Source organism: Patagioenas fasciata, chromosome 1 (assembly GCF_037038585.1).
Source record: "Patagioenas fasciata isolate bPatFas1 chromosome 1, bPatFas1.hap1, whole genome shotgun sequence".
Lineage (NCBI taxonomy): Eukaryota > Metazoa > Chordata > Aves > Columbiformes > Columbidae > Patagioenas > Patagioenas fasciata.
Window position 1 is genome coordinate 131134524 of NC_092520.1, and position 24998 is coordinate 131159521.

The following is a 24998-nucleotide window of genomic DNA, read 5'->3' on the forward strand; positions in this document are numbered from 1 at the left end:
ATGAGGAGAAAATTAAGGTGCTCTTAACACATTCTGTTGATGGTGCTGTAATGCCTTCTGCCTTGTCAGTTATAGAGAAAAAAAAAAAAAATCCAAAATTTGGAAAGGAAAAGTGATGAGACTTGAGGATGGAAAAAAATGTTGCCAGATGCCTCCTCTCCTTACAGCTACATTCTCTGATCGTGGCCCTTCACTCTGGATAAACACATTATTCTGACAGACTCACATACGGTAATCTTTCAATTACAGGAAACAGGATTCAGCGCCACATAAAACATACAATTTAACTGAATGTCACATTTCATTAAAAGACATTTTTAAAAGTGTTTGAGTGTTATTCTCTATTCTTGATGGGATTCCTGGATTATTATAATATTTTTTTTAACTCTGGCCACTTGGTTTAAGTGTCCAAATGAAAAATGAGATTTCTGGAAAATTTACAATCCATCTGTACTTGGCACTTTTTGGCCAAAAAGTCACACAAAATAGTTTAAAAGACTGATTTTAATGAAAAGGAAGTTCTTTCTCCTCAAAATTTGCACTGACTTCCATCTCAGATAAAACAGTAATTTATGCATTAATTGCAAGCCACAAGGTGGTGTTCTTTTCCACACTTGATTAGAAAAGGAAAGTAATTCTTCCTTTTTTAATATTGCACAATAGCAACATGTGGAGAAAAGTGTGTTTCATAACATGGTTAATTTGGTTTCTGCAGCAGTCCCACAGACTGCACCACATACAGTGCAGTCTGTAATTGGAAACATTTTTTTTCTTAAGTGAGACATGCTATCTTCAGAGAGCTTGAAAAGAATAATTTTTCTGGGAAAATGAGTCCAAATAAATGGTTAAAAAATCCGAAGAAAATGAAACAACTATACATAAGCTGTCTGAATTTAAAAATTCTGTAACTGAACATCTATTGGCAATCTCACATCAAATTAACCCAATCTATCTGCAAATCTAGAATTTCACCTGTTTTTCATTTGGAAAAAAAAAAAAAATTTGTTTTCCTTGAAAGGCATGTGCTGGTGCAATACCACTGTGATGGTCCACTGTACTCCCACCCACTCCTCTGCCCCCAATTTGTTCAGATGTTAAAGAATTGCACATATATTGGTGATGAAGTGAGTATAATCTTCCAAGAAGAAAGACACAGAAAGCATGTAATTTGTATATGCACACACACTATAGAGATTGCTGATGAGCATAACAAAAATGGACATATTTTGACCTTTTACCTTCAACAATATAAATATATAGGTTATGTGTAATCTCATTAGAATACTTCCACAGATGTATACATAAGTAGTTCTTAATACAATGAAAGCAAATCCATCTTCCACAGTATCTGTGAAACTTCCATGGCTAGAAAACACAAAGACTGGAGTGATTTTCCAAGGGATGTAGTTCTGGCAGCATCATTGAACTAAATTTATTCATTTTGTTTGCTTTTCACCTTTAGATTCACTTAGCACCTCTTGCCATTTCTTCTCCATCTCTTCTTTGCAACTCAGGAAGGCATCTTCCAAATGCCTCATGGAGTTGGCCAGGTGTGGGTTGGTACGCATGACGACCATGTCATATGCCATCCAGGTTGCCTGCACTACAAACCCAATTATAACTACTAAGCCAGGAATTTTGGCTGAATAAAAGCAATGGCTGATTCAGTAAATGAATAAAGGACATGAATTATTATCAGTCCAGATCTTATGTCAGAGAAGGCCTGCTGTAAAATAAAGTGGAAACTAGCCACAGTAATACTGAATAGGAAATAAAAGACTGTTCGGTATTCCTTCTTTATAAATGTCTCAAAGTACTCCAGAATGGGAGATACACACTTTTACCTAAAAATTACAAAAAAATAGGTAATCACAAAGAAAGGTTCAACAGACTGTTTTAAAATAAATGAACCAAATAATCCTCTCTCCAGACCTGTTAGTGTCAGGAGGCTTGTATTAGGCAAGGAAGAGTAAGGAGGCTGCAGCATAGAGATTAAAGGTTTTAAGAACAACCTTAAAAATGAAATACTGATTTTGAAATAATGAGTATCTGACAGAGCAAGTAGTTTTAGGACCTATTTCATACTTTCCCTTTTACTATAAATTGTCTATAGTTTTCTCAGTAGCACTCATAAATTATGTTCAATTACAAATAGTTTAATTAACAGTTTCCATCAAGCCCTGTTAGCTGCACACAGTTTCTGATAGAATTGTTGCAGCACATGGTGAGGAATATGCAGTCCTCTGTATACATACAAGGCTAAGATTAAATTTGCAGAGGAGTCTTTATGCTAGCTGAGGAATTAAAACACGTCATGCACTGACCTGAGAAGTAGTATGTATCTCACCATTTTTCAAAATTAAATCTCATTTTACATACTATGCTTTAATCACTGTATATTAAATACATTATCATCTGTCACCTATTAATTTTAAATTCTGAGCCATCTGAAACTTGTAGATAATTTGCATTATTTCTTCCAATTAAGAACATTATGGCATTAGTTGATGGTGATTGTTTCCACTTAAATTTCTATCACATGGAAGTTTACTGCAATAAATATAATAATAAATCTTCAATGTCTTCACTCTAAGAGACAAATCCATACCATTCTTAATAAAGACCTGTACCTGTTAGTTTTTCTATTTCCTCCAGAAGTTTTTCTAAGTCCTTGTTCAGGTCCTCCACCATCTTTACCATGTTATCATAGTTTCCTGCCTGAGCTTCTGATTCAGCCATCTACAAGGAAAAAAAGAAATTTAAAACTTTATTTTACTTTGAAGTGATTTTCACAGCTAAAAGTAGCATTATAATAAAATTTAAATATATAAATATATATATATATTCAGTTTACACATGAATTTATTAAAACCCTGACATTTATGGTACTGGTTATCACCTATATGCTGCATACTCTTTTCAGTCCATTGTGAAATTTAAGTAGAAAATCACACTCAAATATGCTGTGTTGGTGCAAAATGAAGATTTTGGTATCAGTAATAATAAAGATCACTGTGTCAAACACTTAATAAGAAAATATTATTATCCTGTTACAGTTGTCTTCAAGCTTCTTTCCCAAATATTCTGATGTAGGGCAATTCCCAATTTTCAAAGTTAGTTGTAAAATCCACACTTCTATTCAGTATTTCACACTTTTGCGCTACAGCCAGGTATACGCTAAGTTCTGTCACCATTTAAGTAGCAAAGTGCATATTATTTACTAACCTCCACTCAGGTTGTGGGTAGGAAAATTTCAGGAAAATGCTTGGGTCTAAAAAACAGTTGTAGAGGCCCTATGTATGCGATTTCAGAACCTTGATATTAGCCACACGTGACATGCAGCCCTGCCTTTAACTTCCTTTTCTGAAAACCACCGATGGGATGGGATGAACCTACGAAGGAGACAAAAAAGAGCTTTGCTGTAGTGACATGCAGCATAGTTTTTGCCAGCTTTTTTAATGTATGATTTCTCAGACTCAGCGGGCATCCACTTCCCGGTTTTTATTGCTCATAAACACAGAAGGAACGCAAGGGGTTATCGTGGCTTTACAGCTTTTTAAAGCGATGACAAGCCTTATCAAGATGCTGGGCGTTCAAGGGTCTCTTCACACAACCCGTTTCATTATGTAACTGCGTGCCGGCAAACCGTTCACCCTCGAGACCTTAAAAAGCCCGAAGCCTTGGCTGCCCCACATGCAGAGCCGCTTCGGCTTTCACCAAGACCGCGGGGCGCCCCGGGCACTGCGGGACAGCTGGGCCGGGCCCGGGGGCCGTGTGAGGACCCGCCCTCAGAGGGCGGCCATCGCCCACGCTAACCAGCCTCACCGCGCAGCCCGCTCCCTCCTGAGGGGAAGGTCCTTCTCCCGTCCCCTCCCTCCCCAAGCTAACACCCGGGCGGAGAGTCTGGGGGCCCAGCCAGCGCCTCACGCCAACCGCGCCGCCGGCCCCGCTCCGTCCCGCCTCACGGGCCCGCGGCCGGGTACAGCGGGGCCGGGGAGAGGAGCGGGCGGGAACTGGACACAAAAAAACCCCGGTGTTCTCTCCTCTCCTGCGCGCTCGGCCCCCGAGCTCACGAACTCGATTTAATTTTGTGTTTCACGAAAAGAAGCACTTGGGTCAGGGGTTGAGCGGCCGACGGACACCAGGGGAAAGGCACGAGTGTCCACCCCCGCTGCGCGGCTCCGGGGCCGGACTGGAGCACGGCTGCGTGTCCCGCCACCCCTCTCCTAGCCCACCCACCGCCGGTCCCGGGCCGCGGCACGGCAGACCCGTGGCGTCTGGGGCAGGGCGGGCTTGCTGGGCAGCCCCTCCTCCCCTGCTGTCCGCGGTGCGCAATTGCCGTTCCCCGGAGGCTGGACGACAGGAGGTAACCCCCTACCCCTGCTTAAGGCCCCTCTGGCTGTGCCCCAGCACCCCCGGGCTGCATGGCCCTTTACGCTGGCCCGGCGCGTCTCTTCCCTGCCCGCCCCAAGTCCCGGGCGGCTGCCGGCAGCTGCAGCCGTCGCAAAACTGGTCGCACCACATGGTGTGTCGTTTCGGGAGTTGTCCTGAAAGTAACCCAAAAGTTACATCTTGGGCCCGAAGTTCGAAAGTTGGGTGGGGCCTTTGCTTCTTTTCTGTGGGCATCCATCCATCCATCCCCCTGCCTGCATGATGGAGAGAGACTTCAGACCTGGGCCTGTAGGACGAGGACAAGGGGCAGCAGTTTTAAACTGAAAGAGGGTAGATTTAGATTAGAGCCACAAAGATGATTAAGGGAGTGGAGTATCTCCATTATGAGGAAAGGCTGAGGGCACTGGGTCTCTTTAGCTTGGAGGAGACTGAGGGGTGACCTCATTAATTTTTATAAATATGTGAAGGGTGAGTGTCACGAGGATGGAGCCAGGCTCTTCTCGGTGACAACCAATGATAAGACAAGGGGCAATGTGTACCAACTGAAGCACAGGAGGTTCCATCTGAATATGAGAAGAAACTTCTTCACAGTGAGGGTGCCAGAGCACTGGAACAGGCTGCCCAGGGGGGTTGTGGAGTCTCCTTCTCTGGAGACATTCAAAATGCACCTGGACACATTCCTGTGTAACCTCATCTAGGTGTTCCTGCTCTGGCAGGGGGATTGGATTAGATGATCTTTTGAGGTCCCTTCCAATCCCTAACATTCTGTGATTCTGTGATAAGGAAGAAATTATTATGAGGATGATGAGGCACTGGAACAGCTTGCCCCAAGAAGCTGTGGATGCCCCATCCCTGAAAGTATTCCAGACCAGGCTGGTTGGGGCTTCGAGCAACCTGGTCCCTGCCCATGGCAGAGGGGTTGGACTGGATGGTCTTTGAAGGTGCCTTCCAGAAGGTGTTTGCAGGACTAGGCAAAGAAGGGTTAGAAATTTTTGTAAGACTGAAAAGACTGAAAGTTTGTCAAGAGTTTGCTGATACTAGTAATTACCTTGTATATAGCAGTGAGAATCAAGTCCCTTCTTTGAAGTTCTCACACCCCAAATCGTGTCCCATGGCAGATCAGTATCCAAACTTTAAATGCTTTGGCCTGTCTCTTGTTCTCCTTTTTCATCTACACAAACACAAGCTTAGTCCTGTTTTTAAGTGATTGAGTATATTAGTATTCTCATCATGAATGAAACTTGACTTGTCTCTTGCTATCACCACTCATTTCGCTGCCAACTGAGTAGTTGGTTTGAAGACGGCAATCCATCTTCAAAAGAAATGAAGTATTTATTCACTCAAGTTGTAGGAATGCTGCAGAATTTATCACAGATCATTGTGTTGCTAAAGTTTTGTAGAGTTTCAAAAGTGGTTGAGCAAAATTCTTCAAGGCATATGAAAGAAAAAGTTATATTTGGCTAAATAAATCCTTGAACCACAGGCTACTGGAGGCTGGGGAGAGTGTTAAGGGAAGTATCATTTTATGTTGTTGTAGTCCTTTGTTTCCTATAGGTGCTCTCACTGCCAGCTATCTGAGGCATAATGCTAGGCTGATAGACCTTGGTTTGAGGTGGCACAGTCATTTCTCAGGTAACCCCAGCTCCTAAATTCTGTGCCTTTAAGCTCCCTTCCAGATATGGCTTCCTTGCTGTACATGTGTTTATATGTGGTTAGGAGGCTGATTTTTGGTCTAGCGTGGTATTGCTTTTTAATACTGCTTCATTACTCTCTGAAAACATGGGCAGAAAATTTATTGTGTTTATGCATGTAATTCTGATAGCTTGGCAACCACCTTGCTACTGCATAATAATCAATGTACTAGAATCAGTTTCCAATGACAGTGGCAGACAGGAGCCGGTTTAATCTCAACATAGCTTTCTTCATTTGTGATTTTTCTCCACTACAATTAGGACACAATAATGTATTAGAGGGTGAATTACAGGTGTAAAAAATACATTATTAAATGAGGTAGTTCTTCATGCATTTTTATGTAACAGTGTTATAGCTCTTGGTGATAAGTACTTTCGAGTTCTTCTAAGGTCTCTGTGGGCATCCTTCCCAGAGGATAGCTGGCTCCTCTGCTTCTTAATATGTGAAGCCCTGCAATTTATTCTAACCTGAGACTGAGTGTTTAGGTCACTCTGCTTCTGTTCACCAGCTTCTGGGTTTTTCCAAGAGGAGCTGTTGGGTTCTCACTGGAATATGTGAACAGTGTAAAAATGCGGTGGCAAAGAGCAGGAACTTAAAAGGGAAATTTACGTATTTAGCAAAAAGAACATGAACTGAAAGAGGAAATGTGAAGGTAACAGAGGAGTATGCATAAGTATTGTGCTCAGAATGTTAACTGCTAAGGACAAGAGCACTCAGGAATTACACTGAGCTGAACTGAATGCATGTGATAATGTGCTGCACCTAACTTACAGTCTAACAGTCCTGGAGTTCTAGGAGAGGCTGTGGCCAAGAATTACACTGTGGATGAGTACTGATTTTGGGAACCCAAAGAACTCCTGCTTGGGGAAGTTATTTCTTTGAAGAAGAGGAAGGCAACAGAATTTAGCTCAAATGTGTGGCATATAACTTCTGACATTTGACCAAGACATGTAAATCAGGAGTTAGGTTACCCTTTGTACTGTGATGTCAGTGTAAGGAAAGGGGATTTTAGTACTTGTAAAACATACAGAAGTTCTTATGACCTTGTAGTAACTGTACAGAGAACTTGGGCAGCTATGACCTTAGCTTGGTTTCTCAGCTGTGTTGAATGAATCCCAGCTTCTGGGCCAGGAAAATCTGCCAAAGAAACCAAAGGGAAAAACTGTACTGTAGCCTACTTACAGCATCTAATCAACCTTCAGCATCTTTCCAGAGCATCTGGTTTGAGAACAGCTGACCATGCCAGTGACTCCATGAAACTGTGCAAATGACATTTCCATTTAGATTCTAGAAAAGAGTTGGGAATTATGAGGTCTAATTTGGCAGGGAAGTGAGAGAAAAAGACTATTGTTTGATGTGCCTAACCCTGAATAGAGGAAGTGCAGAGGAAATAGAGGAAATCAGCACTGCAGAGAGGGACTTGGAAGTTCTGGGCGACAACAGGTTGATCATGAGTCAGCAATGTGCCCTTGTGGGCAAGAAGGCCAACGGTATCCTGGGGTGCATTAGGAAGAGTGTGACCAGCAAGTCGAGGGAGGTTTTCCTTCCCCTCTACTCTGCCCTGGTGAGGCCGCATCTGGAGTACTGTGTCCAGTTCTGGGCCCCTTGGTTTAAGAAGGACAAGGAATTACTGGAGGGACTCCAGTGTCGGACTATGAAGATGATTAGGGACCTAAAGCACATTTCTTATGAGGAGAGATCGAGAGAGCTGGGTCTGTTCAGCCTGGAGAAGAGAAGGCTGAGAGGGGATCTCATCAATGTTTATAAAGATCTCAAGGGTGAGTGTCAAGAGGATGGGACCAGACTCCTTTCAGTGGTGCCCAATGATAGGATGAGGGGCAACAGCCACAGACTGAAGCACAGGAGGTTCCATCTGAATATGAGGAGAAACTTCTTCACAGTGAGGGTGACAGAGCACTGGAACAGGCTGCCCAGGGAGGTTGTGGAATCTCCTTCTCTGGAGACATTCAAAACCCACCTGAACACATGCCTGTGCGATCTACTCTAGGTGTACCTGCTTTAGCAGGTGGATTGAACTAGATGATCTTTTGAGGTCCCTCCAACCCCAACAATTCTGTGATTCTGTGAAGTGCTAGCAAATTGCCAGACCTTCGACTGGCTGAAGAAGACTGATGCATAATCTTTTAGTCATTTTATTTTTATAAGGATAAGCTTTTTTTTTTTTTTTTAATTTCTTTTTATATAATACTTCCCTTTCCTAGCCTTTGTTCCTTTGGAAATTTTAAATAACAGAAACTGCAGGGATGAACTGAAAATCATGCTAGAACTACCATTTTCAAGAAAAATCTAAATATGAAATAAGCAAATAAATTGTTCTCAGAAGACCTACCATATTGAGAGGCAAAGCTCATGAGGCAAAACAGAAACTTGGGATAATGACAGGAATTTTTCTTTCACTTCTAGATCATCCTATTCCAGGATTAATGTCTAGCTTGCAGAAACTAAAGAACAGGTACTGAGCCTTTCAACCTCTGTGGGCTTAGGCTGACCAAAAGATGAGTCACAGTCTAATAGCTATAAGCCACAGTTTTAAATCTTACATTAGGATGTGAAAGTAAGAGACCTTACTGCCTCTAAATTACTGCAGAAAAAGTAAATATCATAACAACACTTAAGAAGGGAATCGTTTCATCTGAAGTTTGCATTTTCTGGTTCAGCAGCAGTTACTTGGAGTATGCTTATCTTCTGGAAGTTGAACGGCAAAATTAGCACCCTGAGCACATAGGAGAAATACTGAATGGTTTGTGGTTGAACTGCTGCTTAGTCCCAGAAACACATCTTGGGGCCAGTGAGCAGCTGCTGTGTGGTTTGTATGGTTGCTAGGTGTGCTATAACCATCTTGGAGATAAAGAGGACATTTTTGTTAATAAGACTGCCAGTATACTGCCTTTCAATATGCTTAATCATACTACTTAAGGAAAAAACAGACAGAAGGGCACAGGCATTTAAACAGGCAGTGTCTTCTTTGTGGACGTGCACACAATACAAGATTTATAGAAGGAGAAGTTTCGTTTTCGTAGGACAAAACCTGACAATAAATGACTGCTGTCCCTTAACTAAACAGAAGGAGGGCTTGTGGATCAGTGAGGAAGATAATATAGTTTGAAGCCTGAACCATTAAAATATCTTCTCCAATGAGTCTGACTAGGAGCACAGCAGAAAGATTGACTGGGAAAACTAAAAGCAGCAGCTTTTGCATATGCATACCTTGAATATTAACCCTTTGCCTTTCCCATGCTTTTGCCTACAGTTGAGTGCTGTAGAAACTATGAAAGAAGGAGGAAAAGGAGGAATATTGCCAGTTATTTTTAAACAGGAATCTGAATAGATTTCCCCAGCTGGCCTTGGGGAAGGTGCCTGTGGAAAGTAACACATTTCAGTAAAGAAGTCATTTAAATGAGGAACTGGCTTTTGCATTTTAACCACTTTTTAATGGAGAATAGTGCATAGGGCAGATCTTCTGCTCCTTCATGTAGAAAATACTGCTGAGAATCAATGCAAGTTAGTACCAGAATAAGAGGAAAGTTGAAATGAGAGTCTGAACCTACACTCTGCAGCTGTCGTGGTCTAACTCAGGAAATTTTCAGTCTAGAAGATGTCTCTCCTGGTTTCTCGGGGGATGAAAGGCCACGTCACAGGGCTATTTCACTAATACTATTTTGCCCATGTCTGGCAGTCTCGGTAGAGAGATCAAGCAATGAAGAAAACCACACCTCGTTTTCACCATTTTACACACATAGTAAATGCTAGGTGGAGGACTAATCCTAGAGAGAAACTTGGGATATACTGGTGTACTAATATATTGATATGCAGTCTCTCTTACAGATCAATTAACTACTGTGTTTCAGTGTCTAAAGCTATTGCCTCTGTCACAACTAAAATTTTCCCATACCAAATAATATATGCAGCACCCAAGTGTTAATAACAGTAGGTAGGTTTTGTTCAAACAGTTGGCAGAGATCATATAATCTTCTACACCTTCCCAAAGCCACCTGCAGCATGTTGTTGACTGTGAAATGAACTTTGTCTCTCAGCAATAGGTCTCATGTTTTTTCCTCTTGTAGTACAACTGCCTCCCACTTGTGCAAAGTAGGTAAACAAATAATCTTGTACAGACTCATATAAACAGGAGTCAGGAATCTGAAACTCTTCACACAAGATTTTTCAGTGATAGGAGAGGGCAATCTCTGAGCTAATGGGGGGAGCTGGCAGACCAACAGCAGGGGCTCATATACACAGGTTGGGTGGGAAGAAAGTTCCCAGAATTAAAATACTGAGGAACTGAGGTGCAATGAAGATTACGCTGCACAGGCACTGAGGACTGAGGGCACCAACAGAGCAGAATGGTGACCACAAGGGCATCATAGCAGGAAAAGGTCACAGGGCAAGTTCAAGGATATTATCCAGTCTGGTTGGGGAGCTCAGGATTTTGAAAGGGGTTTGTAAGTGAGGGTCATTGCCAGAGCTGTGTGGGAGCTCTGAGCTGGATTGGTGGGAGGGAAGGTCAGAGGAGGGCTGATGGCAGATCTGGAAAGTGCTGGCAGGATGCATGGACAGCCCGAGCAGGAGAGAGATGAACGAGCAAGGAAGAACAGGAATAAAGCCTGCATTGCTGCTCTCTGTTGTAGCATGTTTTGGTGTTATTGGTCTTTTCCTTCTTTCCTCATTTGCAGATTGTGTTCCTGATAGAAAGCTGTTGCAGCGTTTGGAGTCTTAGGCCTTCTGTACAGATTTTCTGTTCCAAGAACCCTTTTTATTCTAAACATGAACCTGTAATGTGAGGTGTATGATTTCTGTTTGTTACGTTAGCCTATCCCCCCTGTTTGCCTGCCTTTAAAATTACACTGCAAGTCCCTGCCCAAGACTCTTTGCTTTGCCTGTCTCTGTCATTGCAGGTTAGCAGCTGGTGCAGGGAAGCCAGGCAGACCTGTTTTACAAGTGTGTGCCTACCTGCCAGCTCATGTGTTGGACGTATACTCACGCCATCTCCCTGGGGAGACAGCTGAGAAGAAGTGAAGCTGAGCACGTCTGGGACAGGAAAATCAGTGAGGAGGAACTTAGTCATAAGAATTACAACCACACAAGGTAACTACCAGCGTTATCAGGGGCGGCCTCAAACAAGCTGGGAACTGGCAGTAGACGAGCTCCAGGAAGAGACTCCTGCGGGGCAAGAGGAATGGTGTAATTCAGGTAAGTGAGAGAAAACAGTGCTGGAAGATTAGCTAATGAATGTTTAATTTTTTAAAAAGACTTTCACTAACAGAAGTGTGACCTGAAATAGGATGTAGCTGTACCATAAAGTCTACGCATCCGTGTATGTACTTACTGCTTGTATTGAAGTTACTTATGAATTTCTGTGATCATACTGGTATTGGTATTTGAGAAAAAAAAAAGAGATATATCTTCTAAATGGAAGAATATAACAAAGGAAATCAGTTTCATATAAAACTAGTCTCAGTTCACTGAAACAATGCAGGGCGATGCTATGCATGTGTGTATAAAAATGTACAGTATTTGGTTAAGTAATACATGCCTAGGGCTGGATTCAGAATTAATTAGCATTTGACTTCCATCACTGTTGCTTGATTTTAAGGGAGCTAACTCTAATCCAAAGTGGTACAGGTATCTAGATTTTTCTATGTGTTTACTTGTTTGCACGTATCTGTGTGTGTGTGCATGAGCTACTGGTTAAATTATAAACAATGTCTATGTTAAATGCATGAAGAAACCAAAAGTTGGGAAACCATGAAGCTGAAGTTGTGTACACAGCTTCAGCTCAGTTTCCTTGTGGCTGTGCATTTATGAAGGCAGATTCACATTCCATTTCTTAAGCCATTATGCAGCAATATGATGTCATGCAGTATTTTTACCTCACAGTGCTTTTTACAAGATCTATGTGTATGCATGGTCCTTTGAAAAACTCCTTTGTTCTTCTTATGTTCTGTCACAGTTTTTGCTGTCACAGTTTTTCAGAATATATGTATCAAGTTTATGCTAGGGTTTGATACAGGCTTAGTACTGGCAGCTAACACTAAAATCAGAGTTCAGTCAGAAAAAAAGAGACAGAATGGTTGGCATTTTCAAAAGTTGTGTGTGCTTCTGACTGCACAAAAGGAAGTCATAGGTAAGAATGTGCTGTTGAGAGTCTGGCCTCTATATTTTCCATATTCCAAGCAGCCTGCTCACTAAAGGCTTCAGGTGAATGCACGCCTCACTTTTTAAATTATTATTTTAACTTTTATTTTGCAGATAACCTGTGAACAATAACTTTTTGTGCCTTAAGTCAGGGAGAGTGTGATCAAGATATATGTTACTTTTTCAGAAACTGTAGTAAGCTGTGTCTGCATTAGAAAAATAATATTTTTGCCTTAAAAACCATTCAGTTTCTGTACAGATTCACACTTCTTTATTCAGACTTCCTCACACTGCACAAATAAATTAATTTTTTCTGAGCTGATCTAAGTTTAAGCAAAACTTAGCACCATGAGAACTTGCGTATCTCCACTGATAGGGTGCTAGTTTGGACTAACCATGTTAGCATAAAAGCACAGCAGTGCAGAGTCCTCCTGACTCATGCTAATCAATTCAGTGTTGACTGCTGACTCTGCCTGTTTCTGCTACTCCCTTGAAAAGGAGCCAAGTTTGTCCTAAGTAGTTCACCTGGTCAAATAGCAACATCGACCTCATTATTTGCTGTTTTCTCCATAGTCTGGCTTTTCAGAAGTGGTCAGCCTAATTTTCTTTCACTCCTTTAGTATGCTTCAGCTGCAACTAACCTAGGTTTGATGTTCAGGTTCTGTCTAATTGTGAACCAAGAAAAAATCTTGAGTCACCACAGGCGATATTTTTAAACACTTGTTTTCTTATAGAGGGTGTTACAGTTACCAGCTGTTGCAAAAGTGAGTTAGAGACCAAATCGTTGTTACTGAGACATTATTCCAGCCAGTACAGCAAGCTGCAGTGTATTATCAGTAATACGTGTTCAGGGCAGAAGTGAGATGGCTGTGGTATGTTATAACTTGAGTTGCCCCATCAGAATTCCCATTCTGAACAGTTGAAAATGCTGCTTGGTAGCCCATGGGTGGCTTATGGTCAGAGGTGAGATGATGTGACGGGTGGGGGAAACCTTGCAAAAGTGTCATGATCTGCCAGGGTGTTGGAAATAGTCACTAAGGTCTTCTGAAGGCAGAAGAGGCAGGCTATGTAGTCTTAACAAATACATAGTGTTTTGCAGAAGTACATTCTTACGGCATCAAGTTGTTAGGCTTGAAACCTGTGGGACTTGTTTTTTATTTGTTTTGGACACTGCTTTTGGTAAAACAGTGGACATTACAGGGGAAGAAATATCTGTTTCACTGTTTGCTTTTCCTTGGTTCTTTTCTTCTCCCTCTTCACTCACATTCAACATGCATGACTACTCGTTTGTCCTGAGCCCACACATAATGATTTCACTGCCATTTTGGTTCCTGCAGTTCCCTGCTTGCTCCCCTCCCTTTCAGCTGCCCAGACAGGACAGGGGGCTTGTGCATAATGGTTCCCTAAGCCTTGACTGGTGGCCCTGTTCAAAGCTCATATAAAAAAGGAGGAAAATAATAAAAGCGGCACAGCAATGGTGACTGGAAAAGCTTGAGAGCATGGTTCTGACACTGTAAGAATTAACTAGAAGGCATAATGGTTAAAGGATTTGTTTTGTCTTTTATCAGTAAGACAGTATGCTGGACCGAAGTGAGTTACTCAGCTGTTCTTTACATGCCTGTAGTCATATTACAATTGGGCCTCACAACTAGCACACGAAAAACATCTGTAAGAATATTTTTATAATAAAGTAGTGTGCAGTTAATGCAGGCCAGGAAGTCTGGAGAAATAACTACATTAACTTCCATATCAGCTCATAGTACAGTTTACAAGGCCTAATGAAGATCCACATGTATCTTAGCCCTTATTTTTATCATATTTAATTAATTTAATCAGGTGTTTATTTAGACAGAATGGTTAATCAGTACTCAAGGATTTACACATGTGCACTGATGATGGGAACTGATGTTAGTTCCTAAGCCACACATATTCACTGGGAAAACTATGTATTTACCCTGAATATGTACACCTCGTTTTCCTGAACATGGCAGGAGCAAGCATCAGGCAGTTTCTGTGCATGCAGTTCCCATATATTCCATCGACATGTAAGCCTTGATATTTCTCTTTTTTTTCCTAAGTGTTCATCACAATGTCTGTCACTCAAGCTTCTCGACTCTTAGGTCCTCACACTTTGAACAGCATAAATTGAGACTGATGAGAAATTGAAGTCCATAATATGTGAGAGGGGTTTGATTATTTTAGGCCAGAGCACCTTCCCAATCCAGTTTACCTCATAGCCATGTGAATGCTTGTGCTAGTGCTAAGGGGACAGTATACATGTGGGAATGAGTGACAGGGGACTGGACAAAACATAGTAGGGCTTATGCTGGCACACAGCGCCTGTGTATTTGTGCTGACACAGGGAATGGTTTGACAATACAGCTTTAAACAAATCAGCCATTTGCCATCCTGAGTAGCAGGAGATCCATTTTCCCTGTTCCTGCTTCTGAATGTGTCCTCCTGCTGCTTCCTTGAGCCTGCACTGGCATTCATTGAATTGCTTGGTGAACTAATACCACTCACTAAAATGTCAGGAAATTACCATGGCAAAAGAAAAGTTCATTTTTTCCTGCTGGCTTAGTGGTTTGAATCAGTTTACCTGTGATCAGTTGCACAGCCAGGAGAGAAATAAAGAGTGGAAGAAAGTGGAGAGAAAAGACACAGTCTCTTCTTTTGGCATTGCTGAGCACTTTATTCAGAGCAGCTGCAGTCACAAACTACATTCATATTCAGTATTGGGGCTTCCTGAACTCGTTTAAGCAGCCCTGCATCTGCCATCTTTTACCTACTTACTTTGTCCCTGTGTTGTTATCTGTGCTTTTTCTAAACTGCCAGGGCAGCAGATCAGCTTGGCAAAAAATGTGGCTGAAAACAAACCACCACCTTTTCCCGCAGTGTTCATCAGGCTGGCAAATGTGCACAGAGGAGAAGTGTCTGCATAGGGCAGATGTGGGAGCTAATTAACCTGGCGCTTTTGGGGGGCTGTGAAACTGCTGGGACAGAGTTTTCCAAGTAGTCTACAAGTAGCAGTTTGCAAATGCTACTGGCTCCAGGTTAGTTTCTGCCAAAGTTTTGCTACATAATTATTGACTAAGGGCAGCTGCTTCTGCTGTTTCTACATACCATGGTCTTCACTGTTTGGACATGGGGCTTTCGATTCACGTATTTGTCAAAGAAAGGCTTGACTGCCATCATTGTTGTGGTCTGCTTGGAACTGCATAGTATCCGAACATTGTTAATAATACATTGAGCATTGTCCTCTGCACCAGTTAATGTTAATTTCCTTCTGACACAGCAAAAGCTCCCACATCTCTCCAAATTTGTTTAGCAGAAACACTGTTCCCTCCCTCTGAGCTCTGGTCAGGGGAACAAGTAGCTTTTCAAAACTCCTTTACAGAGACCTTCACAAGCCCTGGCTGCTCCCATTCAGTCCCTTATGTTGAGAAGCTTTGTTCTAGAAAAGCTCATTTCCTTCTGGTCACCCATATGAAAGGGAAGGTGTCATTCAGGAAGGCTTTGGAGTCTGAAACTGAGTGGGAACATAGCACTCTTACCCGAGCCTTGGTGTTCTGAAGGAAGCGTGGCCTAGCACTGTGGTTGGTACCTATCATGTTTGATTTTTATATTGCACTACCAACTAGTTTTCTTAAATAAGATGTTCAGTCACGTTGATGTGCTGCACAGTAGAGAACTTGATGAAAAAAATGATGTCCAAGAGAAAAAGGGAAGTTCCAGGTTTTGTGTAAACAACAAAAATAATGGGTTTCAACTGAAGGAGCATGAAATCAGAGTAATCTGGAAGAGTAGATAGGCTCAGGCAAGGAGACCAGACTATTGAAGCAAATATGTTTTTGAACATAAACAATGAAGATAAATGAAGATGCAAGAATTTCAATTGAATGGATTTTAATGTGTGGAAAAGCGTAATAAAAACCCCGTGGAATTACTAAGCTGACACTTACTTGTGATTGCACAAATAGCTCAATGCAAATTCTGAATTGAAGTAAAACAGGATATGTTCTCCTGTGCTCATGATCTAGACAGCACTGGCCTTGGCACAACATAATACACAGACAAGGAAAATCAGAATTCCAGTGAGGTACAGGTTTTGAACCTCTTAAGGTATTTTTGTCCCCCTTATGCTGGCTTGATACTGGAAAACCATGTTCATATAATAAAAAAAATATTTGAGCACGGCCAATATGCTTTCTGCTTTGTGATGAGTATGCACCTGTACACTGAATATGTTAGTTCCACATACCCTCCATGTGTCCCCTACTGGTACACGACAAAAAACGTGTTGAATATATAAGGTGAAATCTGTTGATTTCTGCTCTTGTTGTGAGGATGGAAATGTAGGAACCGTAATATTTTTAATGTTAGACCAGTAAGCTGCAGAAAGTGCTAAGTATGAGGATTCATTTGGTTTTGGCCTGAAAAGTAGCACTGAAAGGCACTTCAGAATTATCTTATTAAGTGCAACTTTTTTCCTTCTTCCCGAGTTTTGCAAGAGAATGAACGCATAGAGTATAAATGGGCTTGTCTAATCATACTTTTCACGTGGTAACACCTGTGCGGCTGGACAAGCAATGGCGACAACTGGGAGTGCCAGTGCAAATAGAGCGCCCATGGCTGTCAATGTTTTTATTTCTGGATCCCATAGTTCTGCCCTGAGTATGGTTAGAAAACTTGGGTGCCACCCACTGGCATCACTGATGGGAGGTGCATAAGGGAGTAGGTAGGAATCTTTTTTATGGACAGGGGACCAGTGTAGACATGGTTCCTGCTTCAAAGCTTTTCAACATGAGCCAACAGTGTGCCCAGGTGGCCAAGAAGGCCAATGGTATCCTGTCCTGTATCAAAAATAGCATGGTCAGCAGGACAAGGGAAGTGATCCTTCCCCTGTACTCTGCATTGGTGAGACCACACCTGGAGTATTGGGTTCAGTTCTGGGCCCCTCAGTTCAGGAAAGGTATTGAAGTGCTGGGGCGGGTCCAGAGAAGAGCAACAAGACTGGTGAAGGGACTTGAACACAAGACCTATGGGGAGAGGCTGAGGGAGCTGGAGTTGTTTAGTCTAGAGAAGAGGAGGCTTAGAGGTGACCTCACCACTCTCTATAACTACCTGAAGGGAAGTTATAGCCAGGTGGGGATTGGTCTCTTCTCCCAGGCAGTTAGCAATAGGACAAGGGGGCATGGGCTTAAACTCTGCCAGGGGAAATTTAGGCTGGATATTAGAAAGAAATTCTTTACAGAGAGAGTGGTCAGGCATTGGAGTGGCCTGACCAGGGAGGTGGTGGACTCACCGTCCCTGGAGGTTTTTAAACTGAGATTGGACATGGCACTTAGTGCCATGATCTAGTCAATGGACTGGAGTTGGATCAAGGGTTGGACTTGATGATCTCTGAGGTCTTTTCCAACCCCGTCGATTCTGTGATTCTGTGATTCCATGGATCTTTGCAACTGTATGATTGTGTTTCTGTGTAAGTACAAGTTGGTATGCGTGTGCTTGTGTGTGCCAGTGCATGCACATTGTTTAAATGTAAGCGTGCATTTCTAGTGAGCATCCATACAAAACAAAGCCTTTAGCTAGTCTTGAGATGGAGGTTGGACTGTTTATGACTCAGATCATGCAACATGATTGCTGACTAATGGTGCTAAAGTCTGTTTTCCTGTGATGCTGTCATATCTGTTCATATGTGTCTTTCTGTGTGTATCTGAGTGAAAGAAGCTAGGACTGTTCCTCTTGTGTTGGTACTTATGTATTTGTGTAAGTGTTATAGCCAAGGTAGGCTGACTTAATGTGCTTGCTTTCAGTGTACCTGAAAAGCTTGGTGTTATTGCTCCTGTGACTGGATTTGTGTTGTAACCACACCCTGAAACTAGGTGAGTTTGCTAGTTTAGTAAGAATCAAAGGAAACAAAAAATGAAACAGACTTTTTGTGATACCCTGAAGTGCCGATATGTTCTATTTTCCTCTTTCTGCTGCCTCTGTTGCGCAACGAGTAAAGCATCATTACAACTGTTAATTTTAAGCATGAGAATAAACTCACTATCCATCACCAACTTCCATAAAAACGTATTAATATCAGTAAGAATGCCATATATTGTTATTAGCATTTGCCATTGAGATGAATTGCCTTGAACTCATAGCTGAAAATGAAGTACTTACAGAACAGAAGTCCCAATGCCTATAAATTGTTGTAGATGATACCATTTGTGAAGCTGTTAAGCCTTAAATTTTTGACAATGTTTATAAGAAACAGTGACTAAATTTACATTCCTTGCCTTTCTGTCAGTCATCACTACTCAGAACATTGATTTTTATAATTTAGAAATAGTAGTCCAGGTCCTGTACTGATGTAAATCAATGCAGCATCACAGAGCCTATTCCTGTCTTAGGACTTCAGTCCTCAGTAAAAATTACTTAAAGATTACTACTTAGTGTAGCAGTGGGGCATCTTCTAAAATGCTTTTGTGTTCTCCAGAGAATAAACAAAAACACATACATCAATTTGAACAGAAATACAAATTTCTACAGGCATAATCTCCCCCTGTAATGTGGAACAGCTGAAATTCAACATCAGAGATGTGTTTTGGGAGACCTGCAGCTGATCTGCTGTCCTGGCACAACACGCAGACACTGGCATACACTTGCGAATCCAGCTCTGTCTGAGCTGGGTTGTACAAATAAGAAATGTACTTACACAATCAGAAGGTTTTGTAGGTGTATGATTGGACATGCTAAGGGATTAGTGATAGCTGAAATTACCCCTGGAAACATGCATACTTGTACAGGCCCTGCATTTTCAACTACAAATGCAGAAGAGTTCCAGGTGTTGTGCTTCAGATTAGTTATAGACCTGGCAGTGATAAGAGTTAGTACTGGAGAGCCCTAATGGCAAGACTTTTTTTCTCCTTTTTGTTGTGGAGCAATAGTATGCTTGCTACTGATCTGTTCATTTGTAATGGACCAGAAGATAAAAGGCTGAACCTTTCCAAGAAGTGTGTTAACTAGAAGTGTATTAGCTGTATTGAGTATTCTTTAAATATAGTTAAGTTTGGGACTTTGAATTTTTGTGCATGTGCCAACCTCTAGGCCTAAAGGTACACAATTGCTTGTGAAGCACTGCAGAACAAGCTTAATCTTGAATTCTCTCTGGTCATGCATTCTGCCATTCGTAGGATTTGATAGTGAATATCCTGTATCGTTCCGTAAGCCTTGAAGTCCTAGTGCTGCTTTTTCACACAACCGCTGATCATAAGGAGTAGAAAGCTTCATATTCAGTTCACTTATTGCTTCATAAATCATCCTACCCCCTGGTTGATTTCTTTAATATTCTTCTTGTCTGTGCAGAAGACAGACGTCAGAGACCCACGTGCTTGGAATTGAACATGGCAGGGGACGCAAAAAGATTCACACGCATGCTGCTGGAATGCAACAGCAATGACAAGCTGTGTGGTAAGATTCACAGATTTTTTTAAGTAATAAGCTTTCACGTGTTGAGCAGGAAGGCCAATTTTGCTAAAAAGCAGGCCAAGCCCTTTCCCCTGCTCCACCTGCATCCCAGCCCACACAGAAGGATTTGACTGAGCTCTTTCTGCATTGTGTCTCAGTGCAGTAGAAACTTTTAGGGGCATGCAGCCTTTGTGGTGGGATTAATCTCACAGAATTTTAGCCATTTTAGAGTATTTCTACTTTGAATGAGACATAATAATAGTCATTAAAGATTCCCTGCTGCTTCCCTAAGGACCAGTCTTGTGAGATTTTGATTTCATGACTTTGTCATCTTTGGGAACTGAAATGTGGTCTTGCCCTGTACAAAAATAGCACCACCTCCAAATCTGAGGAGCTAAGAGAGTTAGTTACCTGCAACATCCTTGTTAGTTGCAAAGTGACCATGCCCTGTTTTCTTTAAAATGCTCCCTATAATTTTGATGGAAGGAGTTGAACCTGTAATGGCACAGTAACCTCCAGCCCTTCCCATCTCCCTCCTATCCCTCTGCCAGGGCTTGCTCTGTTTCACTGGTAGATTATATTTACACATGGCTACAATTCCTACCTTCTGAATTAAGGCATCTAAATAAGTGACCTTATGTCCAATTTTCCTAGTGGTTTAATACAGTTTAGATACTCAGCATCTTTGAAAAATGAGATGTTCAGTGTTGAGTTGCTGTTCCAAGGAACAAAGGATAGATACACATGCTTTGGGGTTTGAAAGTTACTGAAATTGGTTATTACTACTTTGTTATACAGAACCAATGTGTATCAGGCAGTGTTACTAATTCTTTGGCTTCCCATTTTCTTTTTCTGGTGACAGTTGTGCGTGAACATCAGACTGAAGTGATTGTTGTCCCAGTTCTCCTTGTGGGTTTCTTTGTCATTGTGCTAACTGTGATCCTTTGGCTCCACTGTCGAGGATTGCAAGCAAAGCAGAAGCAATCATCATCATCTGGACACCAAGGTAGAAAAATGTGTTTCAGACTGAGGAAAGAGTGTTGATTGCAGTGGCCAGAAGTCAATCCCATTTTCCCATTGCTTGAACTGTTAGGCAGTAGCATTTCTGATGAGCCTGAGTGGTGTTCAGCAATCCTTGTGAACATTAGAAAAATTGGGAACCCTGAGTTATCCCACTTGCAGTAGTAGCAGTGGCATCTGTGGTATAGATGGATCTGAGAAAACCTGAAACAACGTACCGTATAGGCTGATTAATGTACTGTGGTAACATCACTTGAGAGCTGCAAAGTGTGTTTCTGGAACACCCTTCTAGATGCTACTTCAAGGAAAATTTCACTGAGGTAATCATGAATGACAGTTGTTTTGATGTAGATCACACCTAACTAATCCACTTTCTATACTGTCATTTAATAAATTTAATTTCACGCTGCTGTCTCCCACTTCCTATGAGAACGGCAGGAAATAGAACAGGGACTAGTGGAGGATAGGGACAGTTTCGCTGGTACTGCAAACATATTTTGCTATGTGGAAATGAAAATACAGTTCTGAAATGATATGGGGATTGTAGAGGAAAAAGCCTCTTCAGCCTATAGAAGGGGAAGTAATTAAGAACAAAGATAGGGCCTTCATTGGAACACCCTGTGCATGTCACTTTCATAACAACTCATTACTGGCGATAAAAGAAAATGGTCATTGCTTCAGCAGATGGGAATAAAGTACAAACATGTCTTATCTATAAAGTTTACATAGTTAAAATAAACAGAGATCTCCAAACTCATTCTGCCTTTTCATCAAATAGAGTGGGAGATAGATAAATTCCTTTACTGCTTCAAGGTGCAGGATAGGTAAGATACAATAACAGTTCATTACTTTGTCCTGATTTCCAAAGCAGTATGGAACAAAAATCAGAGAGGATAAAAAGATAGACATTACCACCTACTACAGGAGTTCATCTGTCTGCTTTTATGCATCATGTGTATTTGTTTTTGTCAGCACATGACAACAATCAGCAGGAATCCAGCTCAACAGAGAACCGCTATATCCAGCTGAGTGAGACCTCTGTGGAGAGCCTGCTAAATTCTGCTTCCTTGACTCTGAAAGAATTGGAGATACCACGAGAGAAACTCTCACTAGGCACCTTGCAGCTGATAAAACATGGCCGCTACAGGAGCATCTACAGAGCTCAATTGACAACTGGGAAACGCGGGGAGACTAAGACTGTAGTACTGAAAGCCTTACAAGGTAAAACACGTGGCCAGAATCCACTTTGTTACAGATCTCTGTATCAAATACTTGATGCTGAGCAGAACTTTGTAGTCATTACTGGACAAGAACACATTGTGTTGAGTATCAGGTTCAGTGTCAGTGGTGTTTTGGAAGGAGTGCCTTGGCAAGACAAAAGAAGATTGCCATTCATGTTGATTGTAAAAGCTACTCGCCCTGTTCTTTGCTGCCTTAATTTGTTTGTTTTGTTTTGTCCTTACAGAACTGGCTAGTCCCCAGGAAGTAAAGGATTTCCTGGGAAGGATTAAATTCCATCAAAATCTTGGCCGTCATGAGAACCTGGTTGAACTGGTTGGATGCTGTGTAGACCAGCTTCCACTTTATATGATCATGGAAGATGTGTCTCTTGGTGACCTGTTGACATTTCTATGGACATGTAGGAAGGTGAGTCAAAACAAAGTGATGGTAGAATATCTTCCTAAATTCCTTAGGTACGTATCTATCCATAAGTCATAGTCCATAAATCACAGATGATTCTTTTCATCTCTCTGTGAGATCTATATAAGTCTAAACTATTTCTGTCCCCCAGATAAGTTCTCCACAACTCTAAACTGGAATAGAATTAGTGGATATCTCTGTTGATACAATATAGTTTGGAGAAGTTGACATACTTCTGTAAAGTGAAGTCCTACTTTGCAGGCCATTGGAATGAGAGTTGCTACAGCTACCTGAATTTCTAAAAAGTTCTAAATAATGTCCCACTCCAAATGCGTTTAAGAGAATAGAGCAGTTATGACACCAAGGAGAAGGTCACTGAGTGACAAGTAGATGATTAAAACACAGGAAACAGGACATAAAAGTGGAAGGTTGGTACTTGCATAGAGGGAGGTCACCCATGAAGTTCTGCTGGTATATATGCTAGGACCTGGTGCTGTTCATTACATGTATCAATAACCTAGAAAATGCAATGACAGGAGGTGATGAAGATAGTGATAGTGATACTGGCTAGTGATACCAGCCAGTAAAAGCAAGGACTGACCTTGAGAAATTGCAGAAAGATCTTTCAAGATTGAGAGACTGACCAATAAAAAGTACAGATGAAGTTCAGTATAGTTAAAAATGAAGTCGTGCCCATGAAGAAAAGTAATCCTGCTGATGACGACTGAAATAATGGGACTGATTTTATAATATTAAAATATAAAGTCTGATGAAAATGTTAAATCAAGCAAAAAAATAAACTAAATATTAGACATTATTTAGAAAGGCATAGAAAGAAAATTCTGCCATGTCACCATATAAATCCATCATCTTCCTGCATCTGGAACACTAAATACAGAGAGGTTGCTCACTGTCTACTTCAGCAGAAGGACAAGGTGGTAGCAAATCAAGCTAGTAAGTGCCATGTACAAAACAGACAAATGAAGTTGCTGCTTCATTAAGTGGGGAATTCTTTGCCACTGACTGCTGTGGATTTTGAAACTTCACATGACTTCAAGTCATGAGTGGATGAATTCATGGACCATAGCCTTTCAAACTTTACTGAGCATTTGGAAACCATAACCGTCTCAGGAAGTCCTTAAGTTGAAAATAGTTGGGGGGCTAGAAAACTACACAGGAAAAGCATTGTGTGCTTACCTTATTCTCTTTCTCTCATCTGGATATCCAGCTAGGGTCACTGTTACAGGCAGGGTGGTAACACAGATGGATATTTAGTTTCATACCAGATAGCGATTCATATGTTATCAATATGCTTTTCTACTCATGAGTCCAATTTATAGTAGGTCTTTCATGCATGCATATGGATTGTCATTCTCCACTGTCATTCTGCCCATGTCTGTCTAACCTATTAATCTCTTCTCCACCCTTCCATTTACCCACCAGTTGTCTCTAGTGTACTTGTCTTACCCAGCACATCATCCATCCATCCATCCATCCATCCATCCACATCACACATCCATGTACCCTTATATTTCAGTCAATTTGTGACCAATTGTGAAACTAACTGGCAAAGCCTAAGATTAGATAGTACGCATTTTATTAGATTAGAAGGAAATGTTCCCTGGTAGTCTACAGCTAAGGCATGTGTTTGATCTTTTGTTTCTAGGATGTAATGACAATGGATGGTGTCCCTTATGACCTCACTGAGAGGCAAGTATATGAAGTTGGACAGCAAGTTGCAGCAGCTCTGGTAAGTCTGCTTATATTCACTGCATTTTTTCTTTCTTGCTTGATTGCAACACGAGTCTGCATGGTGGGCCTAAGTCTTCTTGACCTGAGCACTGGAGATGTGCTTGGTTAAAACTGAGCCAAATATGCTTGCATTATTTTGGTGAGTATACACCCCTATTCCACAGCATGGAGACAGGCATAAACTAAGTGAAATTTGTATAAATTAGAATAAATAGAATTATAACGTTCTCTTTCTTTTCCAACTTTCCAGGCTTACCTTGAACAGAATAATTTGTTCCATGGTGACATTGCTGCCAGGAATGTCCTCCTTCATCACAACTTCACTGCTAAGCTCTGTGGTTTGGGTCTTGCCTATGAAATTCACACATATGGTGCCAACTCAGTCACACAGATTGTGCCAGTCAAGTGGCAGGCTCCAGAGCGGCTCCTGAAGAAACCCCCAAGCATCAAAGCAGACATGTATGATTTAACTTCTGGGCTAGAAGTTAATCTGTCTGTCAGGCCTGTGTCTTTCACTCCTTTATGTATCATGTCGTGTCCTGAAGTTCACAATAAGGCATATCTAGTCTCAGCATAATGCCCACTTCATAGGTCATAGCTTCTCTTCTCATTTCTGCAGGTCATGCATAGTCAATTTTATGTATTTAGGCTAGCTAGCTAGAGCGGAAACTTACCATTGGTATGTTGTCTTTTGTTGCAGATGGTCTTTTGGAATTCTACTGTACGAAATGATTACATTAGGTAAGAAGATTTAATGATAATTAAAAAAAATATGCAAGGCAGCAGCAAATTAGCAAGACCCAAAATCTCAAATTTCAGAATGTAAAGCTGGACAATTTAAATAACCATCCTGTTTTTTCTAACTTGTGAAGTCTTGTCAATTTGTT

General features: G+C 41.4%; 2 protein-coding genes across 6 annotated transcripts in view; one reads left to right on the top strand and one right to left on the bottom strand.

The window, feature by feature from the left end:
* The window catches only part of STYK1 (serine/threonine/tyrosine kinase 1), a 33639-nt gene that overhangs the window by 6365 nt on the left and 2276 nt on the right, over positions 1–24998 (top strand). The window contains exons 1-10 of one of the 3 annotated variants that reach the window (XM_065848185.2): positions 3916–4366; positions 11001–11295; positions 18057–18125; positions 19597–19701; positions 20561–20704; positions 21691–21939; positions 22184–22365; positions 24026–24109; positions 24362–24570; positions 24812–24852. In XM_065848185.2, coding sequence (XP_065704257.1) covers positions 19635–19701; positions 20561–20704; positions 21691–21939; positions 22184–22365; positions 24026–24109; positions 24362–24570; positions 24812–24852 — 976 coding nt within the window. In that variant the 5' untranslated portion in view covers positions 3916–4366; positions 11001–11295; positions 18057–18125; positions 19597–19634. Of the gene's footprint in view, positions 1–3915; positions 4367–11000; positions 11296–18056; positions 18126–19596; positions 19702–20560; positions 20705–21690; positions 21940–22183; positions 22366–24025; positions 24110–24361; positions 24571–24811; positions 24853–24998 lie in introns of those variants that run through there. The other 2 variants (XM_065848194.2, XM_071815321.1) reach the window with 2 other exon arrangements.
* SYCE3 (synaptonemal complex central element protein 3) lies at positions 1114–4457 on the bottom strand. 3 transcript variants are annotated; one of them, XM_071815344.1, is made up of 4 exons: positions 4379–4457; positions 3226–3392; positions 2631–2739; positions 1114–1603 (listed from the first exon to the last, which is right to left on the bottom strand). In XM_071815344.1, exons 3-4 carry the CDS (start codon positions 2737–2739, stop codon positions 1437–1439), a joined length of 276 nt encoding a protein of 91 aa, XP_071671445.1. In that variant the 5' UTR covers positions 3226–3392; positions 4379–4457; the 3' UTR covers positions 1114–1436. The 3 variants fall into 3 exon arrangements, with proteins under 3 accessions (XP_071671445.1, XP_065704304.1, XP_071671449.1); XM_065848232.2 differs by lacking the exon at positions 4379–4457 and adding an exon at positions 4240–4324; XM_071815348.1 differs by lacking the exon at positions 4379–4457 and adding an exon at positions 3826–3902.